Raw genomic sequence first — 17,619 nt, 5'->3', positions numbered from 1 at the left:
GGGTGAGGTGATTTTAGTTTATTGAACATGATAAGAAGAGAACACGGTTTCATTTAAGCAATAATATAACAACCATGATTTTAATATTGCACATGATAAGAAGTGAACACGGTTTCATTTAAGCAATAATATAACAACCATGATTTTAATATTGCACATGATAAGAAGTGAACACGGTTTCATTTAAGCAATAATATAACAACCATGATTTTAATATTATATATATTGCACTAGCTTTCCCATAAGTATTTTCGGGGTTCTTACACCTTTACCAAGATTAAATTCAAGCACTTTTCAAGCACTTATAAGGTTTATTTTCAAGCTTTTCCAGCACCTTACAGATGTGGTAAAGAGATGTTTTTATGCCATGAACTACAAAAATGTGTTTTGTAATAACAGAAGGATAAGAAATTTGATTAAATTCCTATTTTATAGCTATTGTTGTGAAAACAATGTTGCCACAATACCAAAATAATGACTTTGGTACGATACCTGCCTAAAATATCTCGATACTGATACTGACATTTAAAAACTCAAACATCATCAAGTAAAGTAATGGAATAAAATATTAGATGACAGAACGTGGAAAATCAGTTATTTGTATTAATTAAAACACTTAAATAGTCAAATTAAAAATACATTTAATACATTGTAAGAGCTGCTGAGCTTTATAACTACTTAACATGTTCAGTTCATAATCCTTTATTCATCCCACAAAGGGGAAATTTTCCATTTGCACTTCATGTTTATAAAGTAAAAAAAAAAATGCACATGCTGTGATTATAATACTAGCACTAATTTAATTAAAATAGATCATTTATAAGTGGTGTTGTTGATCATACTTGTGAACACCAGCTTATATTATGGGAAGGTTAACGTTGCACTTGCATACAGAGATGTGTGAACCACATCGGACAGTTAATTTACTCCTCACTGCCTCATGCAACTCTGATGGTCGCTAAATACAGACTTGCTTCACTACAAGTACGCAACTGGATAGATCTACAAGCAATGAGACTAACAAAACGACATAGTGCTGAGTGCCAAGTGCAAGCTGAGGCTGTGCTTGGTTCATTTGAAGCATGAAAACAATAGTGGTATGGTCAATGGGAAGCTGGATGGTGCTGAATATCATCATCCTGATAATGTCAATCTACCTCAGGATAGATGGATGAGAAAAAAAGAATCAAGCAAGACACATAACAGGATCTTCGGTCTTGATCATTTCCTTTCTTTGGCCCTCTGGTTTTACACACATAAGCCATTGGCACGGCCACACTCATTTCCAGACCAGTAACCCAGCCACAAGGCAGGAAATTGACTTTTTTGTCAAAGAGTGAGCTCATAGTTTCTCATATTTGATGAGACAAAGCAATCTGGATTACACCTCAAGACGAGAGTTGTTAATAGTACTCCAGCAGTAAATGTAAACAAAAGGAAGGAATGTTAATTATTCATGGTTTGTGAGGTTGAAAAAGGTATATCTATATTAGCAATATCTGTATAATTTTAGCTGAGCTTGCTGCATGGTTTTTGGATGTTCAGTAAGTCTACCACTTTGGTCCAGACTGAAAAATCTCAACTATTAGATAGACAGCCATGAAATTTGGCACTGATATTCATGGTCCCAAGAAGATGAATGCTGATAGTTTACATTATTAGTTGTTCTTGAAATATTTGGAAAACTACTGGATGGACTGACATTAACATTAGTATGCAGTGGATATATTTTTAATAACGTTGACGCCCTGAAGTTTAATCTAGCATCATAATCACATCACAATTCAAATATTTCAGTTTTTTGACACGCACGTATCATCAATATCTTGCATTTAGTGGTGATTAGGAAGTGTTAGCATTTTGACATGGTAAACTGAGATGATAAACATGGTAAACATTCTACCTGAGTTTTTTTATTGTCATTGAAAGCATGTTCGCATGTTGATGTTCAGTAAAACAACAAGTATTTTGTTGTGAAACATAAATGTTTTTTTTCTGGATGCATAAGATACCTAATACTGTATACAACATTAGTATACAACATTAGTTACTATAAAAATGTGTACAACTTTGTTCTGTTGTCTTGGTTATTGATAATTATCAATCGCTACTTCTGAGCACCAGACACCATCAAACCAGCCTGCACAGACTGACTCTGGGGTATCCAAAATAGCACCAGGTCAAAGTCATTTCTCTTTCACTTGGCTGTCCTGAAAAAAATAAGAGTATCTATTTCATATCATATGACTGGTGTTTCAGGATCAATAGCTCCGAGTCCACAAGGGAAAACCCTCTGGCCCTGGTCTGAAATCAAATTGCAAACAGTCTGAAATAACTCCTGTGTGACTAATTCTCTTTCTCTTTCAGAACTACCAAGATTTCAAGTGGCTTTATGTATGAACAGGAATATTAGATTCTTCACCCTATTAGAGGCAACCCCCACACATATCCAGCAAGAAACAACAACAAAAAACAGCTTGTCAATATTTATAGCTAATATGATCAAAGATGGCCCTGTATGTTTTAATAGCCATCTGGCAGTGAAAGTAATGTTGTGGGCATTGGAAACAAAGGGGGGTGGAACAGCAAAAGCTTGATGAGAAACAGTGGGTGCGGGCAACTAGCTGTATGTCAATCCCCTTGTTAAAAGGCTGAATAATGTCCAGGTTGGTTTGATTTACTGGCTGAAGTTTGGTGACAGCTCCAATATTGCCGCCTCAAATGCCCACTGAAGTGTGCATTAGGACTTGGTGTTGGCAGCAATATGGCTTTCACATTTAACAATCTGTGCCCCGATGGAGTGGAAGGGCTTGAGGGACAAGTTGACAGAAGGGAGCCTCCCATCACTTGTCAGCATTGTCAGGGGCAATGCCTCATTATCCCCAGTCTATTGGCTTCTTTTCATGGGATTTATCATTCCTATCACCTTTCCTTTGTGGCCCGCATCAGAGAGAGAGGGAGAGAGGCGAGGTATTGAGGGGATATAGGTATATAAATATGTCGAAAATTGGCCTGGTATGGAATCCTTTGCTCATGCGAACCTCTTTGTTTGGTGGCAGACAGAGGTGGCTTTTGTGTATCTGCCAGCAGGGCCACGGTTCTCTCCATCAATGGCACGCAATTGAGGCGATAAGCATCAGATGGCGGACCACTCCACTGACACCACCACTTCTCCCGGAGTCAGCAGATTACATTTTAGAAGTTGACAGCTTGTTATCACTCTGGATAGCAGGAGGGCTTAATCTTTTGTTCTTTTCTGGTTGGGGTAGGGCTGAGGAGTCGTCAGCTCAGGCCACTGATTCCACTGACTTCCCTTCTTGTGCCCTCTGCAGTGACACACACTGTGAATAGGCCACTCTCTCCTCCGCTCTTTCATCTTCCTCTAAGAGTGCCTGCACTTTGTAGAGGGATTACAGTGATGGAAGCCTCAGCAGTGCACAATGATATCCATTCAACATGTCTCGCTGACAGACAGGGGATGGGTTCAAGTCTGATTTGATAATTGGAATGCTGGCTTCAGTCTGGAGAAATGGATCACAGCTCCCAAGGCCAAGCTTGTCCTTTGGGAACAATCATGTAGAATCCCTCCCGGAATAATATCCATGATCATAATAGGGGCGGGTAATGGCATGATCTTGTAGAATATTGTAGCTTATACTGATACGATTTAGAGGAAAGCTTTTCCTATAGTATCAGAAGCTTTTGCAAGAACACCATGCTACTGTGAAACAAATTACACAACGTAGGTTGAAGACTAGGGTTTTTTTTTTTTTTTATCAAAAAACATCAGGCCCCAGATGCCAAGGTTCCACAAAGAACACATCACATTTCCTCTGTTACATTTTGACCTTGGTCTGCCAGCTGTTATTTCTTTTGTCCTGACTGTTCTACTTTAGATCATTCATGGCAAACCAGATAGACTTCATTTCCATGGCTCAAATATTTTGCAGGAGAAATCTGGAAGCCATTTGAACAAATGAAGTAATAAATATATTAATGAAATACAGAGGCAGTTCACTAGAATTTAGAAGCAGGTAACATCTTTCACAGTAACTACGTATTTGAACCTTGGGTGCCATTATGTGTGGGAGAGAGTCACTTAATACTCACAGATATGAATTGACCTGTTTAACAGAGAAATAAAATGTATGTACAGTTCTGTTGTGCTTACAACAACCCATCTTGCATAATCGTCCTATCTTGAGCGGATGACAACCTTGAACATTAGCATTTATTATCACTGCTTTGCTTTTGAACCACAAGATGTCTCCTTGGTGAGAACGGTGGTTATATAACCTCCCTCTCTCCTCCCACTCTCTCTTTGTATGTCTCTTCCTGTCTATGCCTCTCAAAACCTACTGAAAGATAGCTACAAAGCTCAAAAGCACACATTTTTTTGGTTGGAAATACTTAAGATGAAGCTTTTTTGTGAAGACAAGCTTTTTGAAGGAACATTATGTTTGAAATGAACAGACCCATACGGAGGCAGTGGTTCTAGAAAAACCATACAGCTTACGCAACACATCAGAGCTGTCTGATGAAATTAATTGTACAGACAAAGTTTCTTTCTGACTCCAGACAGGCATAGGAGTGGATAATATTTCCACCAACCTTAAGGAAAGCGGAAATATGACTACTAACGTTTAGGCCTGTAGAGATGATTGATTTGGTTCAATACTCAACATTAATAGAAGACAGAGAGGTAAACTGTATTACAAATATGCTTAATCACTTCTTTGTCTTTCTTTTGAGGGAGAGGTATGACACAATATATCTTGTAATAAGCTTAGTTTTTAATTTATTTTTTTCAAACTTTATTGGAGTAACTTTTTAATCTGAACGACGCCCTCTAGAGGATGTTTTGCTCAACGTCCATTCCAACGTAAAGGATGCATGAAAGCAAGAGGGGAGTGACGATTAGAACGTTGATAACACACGTTATCTATTTACGTACGAAATGGGAGCATAAATGAGCCTTAAGGGGTCCCTGACCCTCCTTTTGAGGATCACTGAATTAGAACTTTTGCGAGTATTTCGCCAAACATTTGTGATGATCAGTATATTTGTCCAAATAACAATAGCCATACCATGTCTAATAAGGCTGTAGCGATTCACTTTACGATACGATACGATGCACAAAATTCAGCCAACAATACGATTCTATACAATACACTACACACTGAATAATTTTAAAGGGGAGGTGTGATTTTTTGACATCTTGTGAGTTTTCCGTTGACTGGGATTGAATTAATAAAAAAATAATCAATTACACAATATATGGCTCTGACTGGACAGCAGCAGTAACAAGTCACAAGTCTCAAGTCTCTGAGGGAAGCAGCAAGTCCTTATCAAGTCTTTTATGGTTTTAATAAATAATAAAATAGGGTTGAAGTGCAACCATATTGTATAATTACACAAAGTCCCAACTAATGACATCTTATAATCTAGTGTAAATAAAGAAAGTCTGCCGCTCCCATTTCCTGAAACTATTTACACCTGAAACTCCAGGTCCTGCTCTCATTGGAGGATTTAAAGACCTTTGATAATAACTTGGAGGCAGATGCATCTGGCTGTAGATATTCTGCATGATACATTCATGATTATCCTCTATTTTGATGTATATCTGCTTCTTTTACTCGTTTTTATTATATATTTTAATTGTATTATTGTCATGTATTTTGTATTGGCTGCTCATTATGTTTGTCAGAAAAGTTGTTAGTCGTGCTGCTGTCTCTCTCAGGGCACTCAGAAAGAAGAAATGTTTAATGTCAGCGAGCTCTTCCTGTTAAATAAATCAAAATTCCTCCAGCCTCTCAAATGCAGTGTAATGGTTAAAGTTAATAACGTAGTAACATTAACGTTATGTGGTCAACAGTAAACCTGTAAGGTAAACTTGCCTTCTCCCGGTTTAACGTTGTTAGCCAACTGATTGAGGCAGCACCAGCAAGCAAACAAAAGACAGCTAGAAATGCTCTACGGCGACACTAGTGGCTGGCGGACCTAATAGCAGAATCGATAAAATCCAGATAACAAAATGGAACACATACTGTTCATATTTGAAAGTGGTGATTAAGCAAAACCATTTTGATAGTAAGTATACCACTATAGTATGCAATGTGTATAACATACTGTAGACTTTATTCAGCAGCAGTTACAATATAACTGAGGCTCTGTGCATTTCTTGACTCATTTATTCTGGCAGTATGATGCAAATGTAACCGACTGAACACTAATTGGTATAAAAAAAAAAATCCAGTTACTGTCTTTGAAACTGACTTGGGCTAATATGACAAAAAAGGAAACATAAACAAATAAAATCTATTTCCCTCCCTCAGTTTATTGGATACAGAGCAGAGATGTCAGTTTTGGCTCCACATGTGTCAGTCACATTGTTGTTATTAAGCAGTTTTTGATAACCAGTCCGGTCCAGATAATTTGATGCTCCCATGGGAACAAGATAGCAGAATGACTCCGGACCCAGACAGCCAGAACCAGGGACTGAAGTTAACTTTTTTGGCTACCAGCCACAAAAAATCCACCTGTCACAGTGGTTTTTTACCAGCCAAATTTTTTTTGTCCCTAAAATAAAAGTGAACAACTCGGAAAATGCATAAGAATGGTTCTTGAACTTGTATAGAATACACATTAAAGTGCTTTTGAATTGTTAACCAACTAAATTGCATTAATGACTTACAACTGTATCCACCTGGTGTGGCAGGCATTTAGAATAGAAAATAACAGAAATATCATCTCACTGATGGTCACTGATATTTATTTAGTTAACACCCAACTGCAATCCATTAGTCACTGTTTCTTTGTCACTGTAGCGTCATTAGATATCCAGGTTCAACATTTTTTTTTAAATTTTAGATCAACAATAAACATTACATTTATAACAAATGACTTTTACGTTTATTTTGCTTTTCAAGATAAGACATATTTTGACGATTTTGACTAAATAACATTCAGATAAATGATAAAAATAACAATCATAATAACTAACAGAAGCCAAACTACATTCCACTGTAATGTCAAGGTCAGACACTGATTGAAAAACCCTTTTCACAGACCATAGACTGAGGGCTCTGAGTCCTTAAAGAGGAAGAGCAGCAGACTCTCCCCTTTGCTTCCTCCACTTGCCAAACATTTATATTATATTTAACATATTTTAATATAACACATTTTTAATCGTCCTCCTCATCCTCTTTTTGTTCTGTTGCAGCCAGCGGCCTCTTCACGCCAGCAATACGCTGCCACATTTTTATATTTTTTATTCTTCTTCTTCTCATTTTTTATTTTGAAAGTCCAAGAAAAGGGTGCTCAGTGTTGTTTGCCAACGTGGCAGGTAGATTGACAGTTTCACCCGCCAATCCCAAAAGTTACCTGCATTTGGTGTGTGGGAGGGTGCAAATTTCATGCCCTGGCCAGGACAATGTAAAAGCAATAAGAAGCCAAGTCCTGAGTTTAATCAGTCTCTGGCTGACTGCGTGCTGACCTGTTCGTAATAATTACAGAAACACAGTTTCAATACATACATTGTTGTGTCTCAGTTGGCATTTCAGTGGTCAGTCAGAACTCAAAGCGGCCCTAAACTAATATGTATTCTTTTTCTATGAGAGGCAAGAAAGGCACAAAAACAGATGTGACATCTTTACAGATGTCATTTTTCGAAATCTCTATTGGTTTGTATAGCCTTTGGATATGGTTCTCCATCCTACAATAGATATAGTCAGTCATCCAAAACAATCAGATATGGGCAGAAAATTGGAATTTGGAGCATGAATGCCACTGTGAACTTGGCCTTTGTTATGTCTATGATTTCCCAACTGTCTATGTTTATCTGAAACTGGCTTCCTAAAGATGAACCCTTTTTTGTGTTCACACAGCAACAAAGAGTGTATTGAGCCATGCAGTGACAGATTGGGACAGAACGACAGCTTTGGGAGGCAGCATCTGCGATTACACTCTTCAAAGACAATTTCAAAAATCCTCCCCACTGTTGGATCCACCTGGTACTCTATCCCTGTTCTGTTTTTATTTCCTTTGGAGTTTTCAATATTACCCAGCGTGTCATTATAGAAAAGGGCAACCTGAAAGCCCCACCGCCACAAGCAGGACGGCCAAGCCATGTTCTGCTGCTCAGTGGGGGTCTGAACCCTGCCTGCTTGTCAGTGGCTCAAATATGCATCTTCAACTCTGATAGTGTGAAAGAAAAATCACAGCATGTTTTTTTTTCTTTTCTTTTGGATCAATCAACGTCCTCTCTCTCCTCCTCTCATATGGTTGCTTTTGGGTCTGCGTGTCATATTTCATGGTTTTCTGGACAACACAAGATCAGCTGTTTTGAAGTCTTTTACTTTTAGAGAGTGAGGAACACTTCATCGGGAAGCTCTGCAGTAATGTGATTGGTGGTTGCGCACCCATTGCCATTGGACTGCCACACGGATAAGCCTGTCTCTGACAATATCAAAAAGATACTGACAAAGTTCCATTATTTGTCTGTTTTTTAAACTTTAATTTAACCATTCATGTCTTACTTTTTTCAAGCAACATTTAGTTCTTAAGCTATTGTGTCTAACTGGATTTTTTCCCTAGACAGTATTTTTTACACTGACCTCTGCTGGACCAGGAACGTGAAAAATAAAATCTATTTGTATAGATTGGCATATAGAAGCCATTGGCGAGCAGGATCAGATGGCAGGAAAAACAGATTATGTTGCAGGGCTCCCGTGGCAAAACCCCGGGCATTAATGTTAATGGAAAACCACATGACCTTGCAGTTGCCTCTGAGCGGCTCCATTTTAAATCCAATTGACATGGCCCAAGTCTGGAAGAGGCTGGAGAGACTGTGATGCAGGTACCTGCTATCCATGCATGAGAATAGTTTGTTTTTCTTTTTTTCTGTTCAGGGGATCCCAGAGGTTCCCAGTAAGGTTTCCTCTGCTCTGTGAGATGAACAGGGAAAAGCAGAGCTGAATGAGGATCCATGGTTGCTATAATACTTGCTGCTGGGATACAGATGTCCTGTTGTCCTAACACTGAGCATGATGGCAAAGCTCAGCTTGCACTGATTTAACATTTCAATCAAGGTATGTTTTGGTATTTATCCTCAAAAGACACAATACCCCTTGTTTTCAGGGAGAAAATTGTACTTAAGTTTAGTTAAAAAAAACCCACTGTAATAAAGATGGCTTTGCCAAGAATTGCTTTCCAATGATCTTCCGGCTCTGGGAGGAATAGTGGAATAGTGCCAGCACAGCAGAAACAGGCTTTGTTAAAGGAGCTTTGCCACTCAGATGAAAGAATGGAAAAGCAGGGTAAAATAACATCCTGTTTTTTTCCCCCCACAAACATCCAGTGGAGGATTTGCATTCAAATACAGTGCCGTTCCACTGCTCTGAGGGTCATCAGCACAATTTAATTACATTAAGAGACAGCTAAATTGGACTTTGCAAACAGACAAGGCTTAAGGGATTACTGGACCTCTGACGGAGAGATCAAATTTTACCTCAGAGCGTGAAACAATATGCCTGGTTGCTGGCAGGCTCCATGTGGACGGAGATAGAGAAGGGGAGTTGGAGGGGGCTGCCAACAGTGGACAGCCAGATGATTATTTTTATTCAATTTGTATTTACTGTATTTTATATGGCCTGCATGTAGAAAAGCATTGTGTTTCATGATAAACTTGGCATGATCACAGCCAAAAAAAGCAAGCCTCTAAGCATCTAAAGATATTGTTTATCTTGATTACTTTACCTCCTCTGCCTAGAGTATAATATAGTCTAACCTCTCCTGCATGTGCAATGCTTTCTCTGTGTTTCTCCAACAGCTTATACGATTTATTCTTCAGTGATTTATTGAACACTATGCTTCCTCTGAAGCTGCCAGCTTACTGTGTGGCATACTGCCTAAATGTTGCATCCATCAATATGGACCTTTTACTTCTTCTTCTTCTAAGTAGCAGTAGCAGAAGTAGATATTGACTGGTAGAATTGACTGGAAAATATCATGAGATTAAATGTAACATGGCATTGGAAGGAAAGTAGTGATGTGCTTTTATGTTTCATTCATGAAGCAGTCAATGGAGTCTGACATTTTCAGAACCCCCCCCCCCCCCTACAAAAATCAAAGGTACTGTATTGTTCTAGAGGATGTTTCTTATTTCTTTTTACATTCAGCTTTTTAGTTTATAGTAAAAACACAGAAAGTGAAGAAACTCAACATTGACATTGAATTGTGTCTTAAATTGAAATGACAACTTCCTTAACAAACAATTGCTCACTGAGCAGATACAGCGTCACATTATCAATAATTTGTAGTTGAGTTTCATGGCCACCTGTTGAATGTATGTGTATGGCTCTTTAGCTGATAAATGATCCACTACTGTATGTTCTCCAGCTAACGCGAGTATCTATCTGCTGGCAGGTACAGTACAGTGGGTTTTTTCTTTTATAGCTTTTTTCAGTGAAAGAACCTGCCTGATGTGGACAAAAAAACACCCAACACTATGGGCCAATGAGAGTGAGAAAATAAGGTAAAAGGCAAGTGAAAAGCATAAACACCTGAGGGGAACTACAGAATCTGGTGATAAGTATCTGTGGGTTAATCACTACCGACCTCTTTCACATTACACATAGTAATTTGAGCTGTTATTGTACTTCTCCTGGTTTTTAGAAAAATAATAATTTGTTGTAGTTGTTGTTGTTGTATAATGGTTACAAAAGCAAACCAAGATACGTACAACAATTTGTCATGCTAAGGAAAATCTTTTAAATATCAGTTTTTTTCCAATCACACCTGTCCGGAATCTTCCACCACTATCAACAACTGAATTTAATTCTGTTTTCACACCCTTGATTTTTATTTAAGTAGGTGTTATGGCACATTCATACTGAACAGGGCTTTGCCAGTGTCATTTACATCTGATTTTCAGTGCTCTACACTGTTGACACCTGCATGCTGCAGCTGAAGCTGATGGGTCGAGCAACATGGTGGGCTGAGTGAAAAAAGATGCAAAATGAATTCATTTAATCTGGACTATTTATTTGAAAAAGGAAAATCTCAACTGAGAACCATCAGATAAACATGTTTCAACAGGCCACTTGTGTTAAAGTTGGACAGGATGACAGGGGTGCTGTCAATTGTTACAAAACAATCAACAAGCTCTATGTGCCTGTAGAGGCGTGTGTTTTTTTTTTTTCCTAAGACCGGATGATTTATGTTGTTCTATCGGAGCATAGTGTTGGCTTCAGTGAATATGATCAAACAAATGTTGCCGACTGGGACTTTAACATAGCTCAGGGTTTGTGCAAGACCTCTCTGAAAAGTGAGAGCCAGCCAAGGTCAGCAATGCTAAACTGTATGCACTCAGGTTCATGCAGACAACTTTCATTAAAGGCACTTAACAAATGGCCTGTTATAATCAGTTATACTGAATTCAAGGCTCTACATTCTTCCCAACACACATGCAATGAAACAGCAATTTTGCCTCTTCTGCTCCATTTATCGATTTCTCTGCATTAAAGGTGAACTACGCCCAATTCATACATGTTATACCCAAGGTCTTAGAAAGTATAGTAAATAGTGTTAGTAAACATGAACAACTCTCTCCCAAATCCAAAATTGTGAGTGCTAAAACTCAATTGTGTGATGCCATCACGTATGTAGATGTGGAACTGCTGCATAAACAATAAATTAGGAAAGAAGTTTGAGACTTATTTTCTCGCTTTGAGAGAGAGTAGCTCATGTTCACATATATTGATTGAACTTTCAACAAATAACATATTGGACATTTTAATTTGTGCTTCCCTTTAAGATTTGTGATGCGATACACAGGCTGACCTTCTACTCACCAGAGCAGTTGATCCTTACTGCCACACTCATCTGAAAAATGCCTAGAGGTGTAAATTTGTGCAGACAATTTATCTGAACTGCTGGCTTTTAAGGTGTTTCGTCTCTCTGGGAGGCCGGCTGCTGTTTCTCCAATTGTCCTTAACCAATTATGTGGAAGAGATCAGGGGGAGACTGCTGCCAGTTAAACTGCAGTTTTCTCAGCAACCATTGTGCAGGCCATCTAAACCATAGGATACAACAGTCTCAAGCACACTTCAAGCCAAATAAAGAGGTGGAGAGGGAGGGGGAGGCAGATAAAAGCTGACACCCAATGTATTATAACTCAGCTCTATTAGATATGAGCTTCTGCTTGGGTGAAGCACCATAGCTTAAGGCAAAGATACTGCTTGCTCATTGTGCTTTAGCAAGGGGGCTGTGAAGACTGTGCAGCCGCTGTGTTCAGTATACAGCACACAGTCTCATGCATGATTTAGTAAACCAGAATTCTTACTTCAATATTCAAGCGCGATACAGCAGAAGAGATAAAAGGATGTGCTTAGGCTGCAAACCTTATCTTAAGACATATGCTACATGCTCAAAAAATGGTGAGAAAGTCACAAGAGAGAGAGACATTGAAAAGCCACACTTCATTTTCAGCATGTATACGTTACAAACACTTTTCACTACTGTTTAAACTGTGTTTGTTCCTTTTAATAAAAAACCTAAATTAATTAAGTCATTGAATCGTGAATAAAAGTGAACATTCACAATATGTAAGACTAACAAATTGGAGTAATCCAAAAATGCATGAACCAACTTCTGACTACCTGGGTCTTGGTCTGATATTTCTCATAAATACCAAATAATACTGGTTGTCATGGTTTGTATTTTATTTGATGTGTGTGTCAGCGTTGCATATGTGCTTGTGTATGGTCTGCTGTTTGTGTCATTGAACGCATGCTGAAAGCATCTGACAATCAGGGGGAAATTAGAGGGTTGGTGAAAGTCCCCTTTGGCTAAGTGGCTCGTACTGTAACATGTGATTTAGTTTCTCAACTGGTGAAAAAAGTGGATTTTTTTTGGTTTACAGATTTATCCCCAGAGGGCCTGCTAAACCACTTTATCTCCATGTTCTTTGAAAATCACAAACATATCTTAAAGAGTTCAATCCAAAATGCCTACACAGAATAACCCCAAAAAATGTAGTTTCTGAAGGCAAAATGAGGAAAAATCACCAATGAGTCCCTGATGTCTATAAAAATAAATCTGAGTTCAAGACAAGTCAGGGGGCGGTTCCACAAACAGCAGGAACATGCAGAAAACAACTAATCCTGCTGTCATTTAGGTTGAAAGTGTAGCACAAGCCAAAGGGACATAAGTAAGCAGCTGATCTCCTGTTTCATGAGACATGAAGCAGCTTTGTTTTACACGGTCAGGACACTCACGGCAGCTTAAACCCCAATCTCCTTAATGCTGAGTGCCAAGCAGAAGCACATTGGGTCCCTTTATGAGGACAAAGGTTTGACTCATTTGGAAATTGAAAGTAGGGCCCCCCTCTATCTCCGTGGAAACTCTATCTGAGGGCCACTGGCTGTAGCCGCAGCTGTAGCTACTCTGCCCTAATGCGATGGTTAAAATTGTGGCTGAGGATAAGGTTATTGCTCAGGCGATATCTACAATCTCTGGTACTACTGTATGAAAAGGGCTATGGAAACTGTACTGTGACTTTATCACCAAATGCCACATGAGATCTGAACCTGCAGTGATTATATCTGATATGAAAGATATGTTAGTGATCTACATAGGAGTTCAGGAATAGCTTCACTACAATGCTCAACCAGCACTAACATGTCAATTTACTGCACGCACACACACACACACACAAGCTCACACACGCATGCACACACGCACGCACGCACGCACGCACGCACGCACGCACGCACACACACACACACACACACACACACACACACACACACACACACACACACACACACACACACACACACACACACACACTCATACTATAGTCAGTTATAGTCAGTGTTACTACTTTAAACTAATGTGCAACAACCAAAGCCCAGCCATTGCTACAGCCACAATTGATGGAAGCAACAGCCAACGATATGTCATCTCATGGTTACGGTCACAGCAACAGCTTGTCTCAATAAGCCAAGTCAGCAGCCGGTTTCAACACAGTGTAGAAAACTAGTTTAACTGGCTCTGTTACCTAACTCCATTAGTTATCGGCAGACCACAGCTGAAGGTCTGCCCAATCACACTGTGGGCAAAACCAGCGTTGGTCTGTTATAGAATACATTAACACTATATCACCATAAAGCTCAACCTTCCTCATTTGATCAGAGGTAATGTAAAATGTATAACAAGGAAAGTTTTTCAAACTTTTGAGGTCATTTGTATAGTTAAGAGGTCAAAATACTGATGACCATGGACAAAAAAAGTTACAAATAAGTTTAATGATATAATCGATCACTATTTATATATTCCTCATCAACCTTACTGTGATTGGACAGCTCTTTGTTTTGGCATGGATATGGCACTCTTGCACCTCCTCATGAAAAGTAATGGCCGTGTTTTGCATTCAATACAGGCAAGTGTGTGCTCCTCTTTCAAAAGCGAAGTAGAGACTAACCTGGGCCTTGTTGCTGGACCATCTCCGACAGATCTCGCTGGTGGATGAAGAGAACCAGACCTCCAGCAGCAAACAGCAGGACAAACCAAAGGAACCAGGGCAGCCTCCTTCTCCGTCCACGCAGAGAGTCCACCACCATCTTCCACTTCATCCCCAGCATGATGCAACACAGTGGGTCGTTAATGTAATATGTTCTGGAAAAAATCAAATAAAACGATGACATAGGAAGATCAGGAGGCAAAGAGAGGCATGGACATAATAGGATTGGATCGGATCTGACCCTGTCAGTTCTCCAGTCCTGCTGTCTTGTGTGGTGTCCCTTCACATGTCACTTTATTGTCTGCAGCTAAAGATGGGAAAATCCATCTAAAATGATGTTGTGCACCTGATTCTATAGGTAATTTAGACTGCCCCCTCTCACTATCATCATCATCTTCACAACACCACACATACATTCAGCATTACAAACACCACTTACTTACAAACTACAGGTTCATTCATCATGTTTTTGTCTTAGTTTCAAAGAAAAACAATGTTTAAATGACTTTAAATCCCATTGGGCCTCCCCTTTTGTCCAGCCCACTGAGCCTGGGCTGTGACAAGAGGTAGAGTGTGTTTTTCATTTCTCTGCAACAATCTTACATGGGAAAAAAAATCAAACAGTATAGTAAATGGCAGTAGTAGAAAGTAACTAAATACATTCACTGAAATAGCTTGCAAACCTGATAATAAAAATAATACATTTTGTTATAGTGCACCTTTCCTCAAAAATCTCAAAGGGCTGAGGCACTTTTACATGAGCATCTCCAATTTATGTTACTTTAACTAAGGTTACGTTAACTTTTACTTGTACTCAAGGTCAATATTGTACTTTTTACTCCACTGCACTTAATTCATAACTTAAATTACTATCAACTTTACAAATATAATGCACTGTTGTAGTTTAAATTACCTAATAGCGGCCTATAGTTAAAATGATCTACAACCAAGTGTAAGAGTAAAATGCTAACACTGCATCAGTTATAACAATCCAATTTTATATACAGTAAAACTTTCACATTTTTGGGGAATTATAAGTTATTTTACTTTTGAGACTTTTAGTACATTTTACCAATACTACTTACACACTTTTTTGTATTTTTAATACAGGCCATTTACTTGCAATAGAGTATTTTGATATTCCAGTATTTTTACTTGGGAAAATGATCTGAATTATGCCTAGACGTCTGGTATATGTATGTAAATAACTGTTCTAAAGTGAATGGTTTCTTCAGATGGATACTGTGTCTACTTGTAGTGTAAACCAGCTGTCTTAGATTAAAGAAAAAAGTTACTTATTTGTTGAAAGAAAATACATATTCCAATATTGTGTTGAGGAGATATGAAGTAATCCTATCATTTTTAACTTGATTATAGTGTTTACTTCAGCATTAAGACTTGTTTCACTGTGCACATTCACATGACAGGCACTTCAATTTGGGTTATAGACGGACAGAAGGACAAAATAAGGTAGTGTGTATTATTTATTGAACCCAACACCTCTGTCTATTTTAATACGAGGCAAAAATCTCTGAATTTTGATTACTTAAAGTAAGTTTCTCAAAAATCAACATAGAAGCAAGATGAGCTGACACCTAATTCCTGTTAGGATACAGTTTGGTAAACACAATTCCAGTTCAACTGGCTTAAGCGCAGACCAACTCGAGGCTGTGTTCATACAGAATATAAGCCATGTAGAATAGTTCTTCAAATTAATATGCAAATGAGCTTCAGTGACTAGTCAAGCATGTATTGTCATCGTGTTTTAGTGATGTCCAGAACTTGACTTTCAGGCTGCACCCCGTGCTAAAATCGGAAGTTATAAATAAGCTATAAATGATAATCTGACATTTTTCATGACGTGATGCTTGAATATACAAGGGTTTTAGTTTTTACTGTCATCTTGTTTATATGGATTATGAAATACAGAGACGATGAAATATATGGTGAAGTACAAACACACAGGTGAAACACAAATCCTGAAAGGCTGATTACAATGTCTTACCATATAATCAAGTAACAAACAATGACACACAAGACATTAACAACTCAACATGCAGGAGAATGGAAAAAATGAGTATGGGTGTGTGCATTTGTGTTTAAAGAGAGAATGATGAAGGATATGTTGTTTGTGTTGCATCCAGGGTTTTTTTAATTAGCCATTGTGGGTTGCATACCCAAACTTTGCTTTTGGGCTTTAATCAGTGCAAATGCAGCCGTAGCAGGAGTGAAGCACAGTTTGCTGATGCATTACAGCTACAACATTGTTCCACTAAGACGAGGAATGGCTCAGCTTATTCGAATAGTGTCAACAAGGGCTGGTGGGACAACTATTTATTTTGAAAGACAAGTCATCATGCCTAAACTGACTGAAGGTATAGATGTTACTTCAGGTTAAGAGAGCCTCTTCTTTTTTGAATGAACTCAATACAAAGTTCAGAATTGTCTTTGGATATTAAGAGAAGAAATTTCTACAATGAAATGTTTTCTATGGGCTGATGTTTTCTAGCAGTGGAACCTAGTCTGGGATTTGCCAAGATCATGCTTCATTGGCTCTGGCAGATGTGCCCATCCCCCTTCACATTCAGACAGATTTCCAGCAACTTGATATCTGACAGGCCAATCATAATCGTTTATCTCATGTAGGGCGGGATTAAGATGGTGACTGACAGAAGAGCATATGCTGGAATGGAGCTACTGAAGGTAATTGGCCTTCTACGCCCAGCACCGCTTAAAAGGCTCCCTAAACTCACATCAAACTGTCAAACAACGCAGTACTGATCACATACTAGATACACAAGATTATTACCTATTTTTCACTAAAAAGTATTCAGAAACACACTTGAGTGTACGGTTTAACTGAATTTGAGAATGTGTGTGACCCGACTGTACCTTTTCCTGCTTCAAAACAGATCAAACACGCCCCAACTTGCAGGTGTTGCTCAATGCTATGTTGTTTTGTTGCTCTGTCTGGTTGTAGGTCTATCTTATTGCGTACAGAGGCATTTTAGTCTGCACCGTTAATAAAGCCGCTTAACATCGAAAATGGAATAAAAGGTGATGCCAGGCTAAATGGAAACCATATCAGTGTGAAC

At 38.6% G+C, this 17,619-nt stretch overlaps 1 protein-coding gene across 1 annotated transcript in view; it reads right to left on the bottom strand.

Annotated features, from left to right (window-relative positions):
- chst8 (carbohydrate (N-acetylgalactosamine 4-0) sulfotransferase 8) overlaps positions 1 to 14,645 on the bottom strand; it is a gene marked incomplete at both ends in the record, with an annotated part of 115,335 nt that extends 100,690 nt beyond the window's left edge. The window contains one exon of the mRNA XM_083914322.1: positions 14,486 to 14,645. Coding sequence (XP_083770448.1) covers positions 14,486 to 14,645 — 160 coding nt within the window. The remainder of the gene's footprint in view (positions 1 to 14,485) is intronic.
- Positions 14,646 to 17,619: the final 2,974 nt, after the last annotated feature.

This window comes from Echiichthys vipera (assembly GCF_963691815.1).
Source record: "Echiichthys vipera genome assembly, chromosome: 1".
Lineage (NCBI taxonomy): Eukaryota > Metazoa > Chordata > Actinopteri > Perciformes > Trachinidae > Echiichthys > Echiichthys vipera.
The sequence above is the reverse complement of the archived record's forward strand: the minus strand, read 5'-3'. Positions and strand labels throughout refer to the sequence as shown.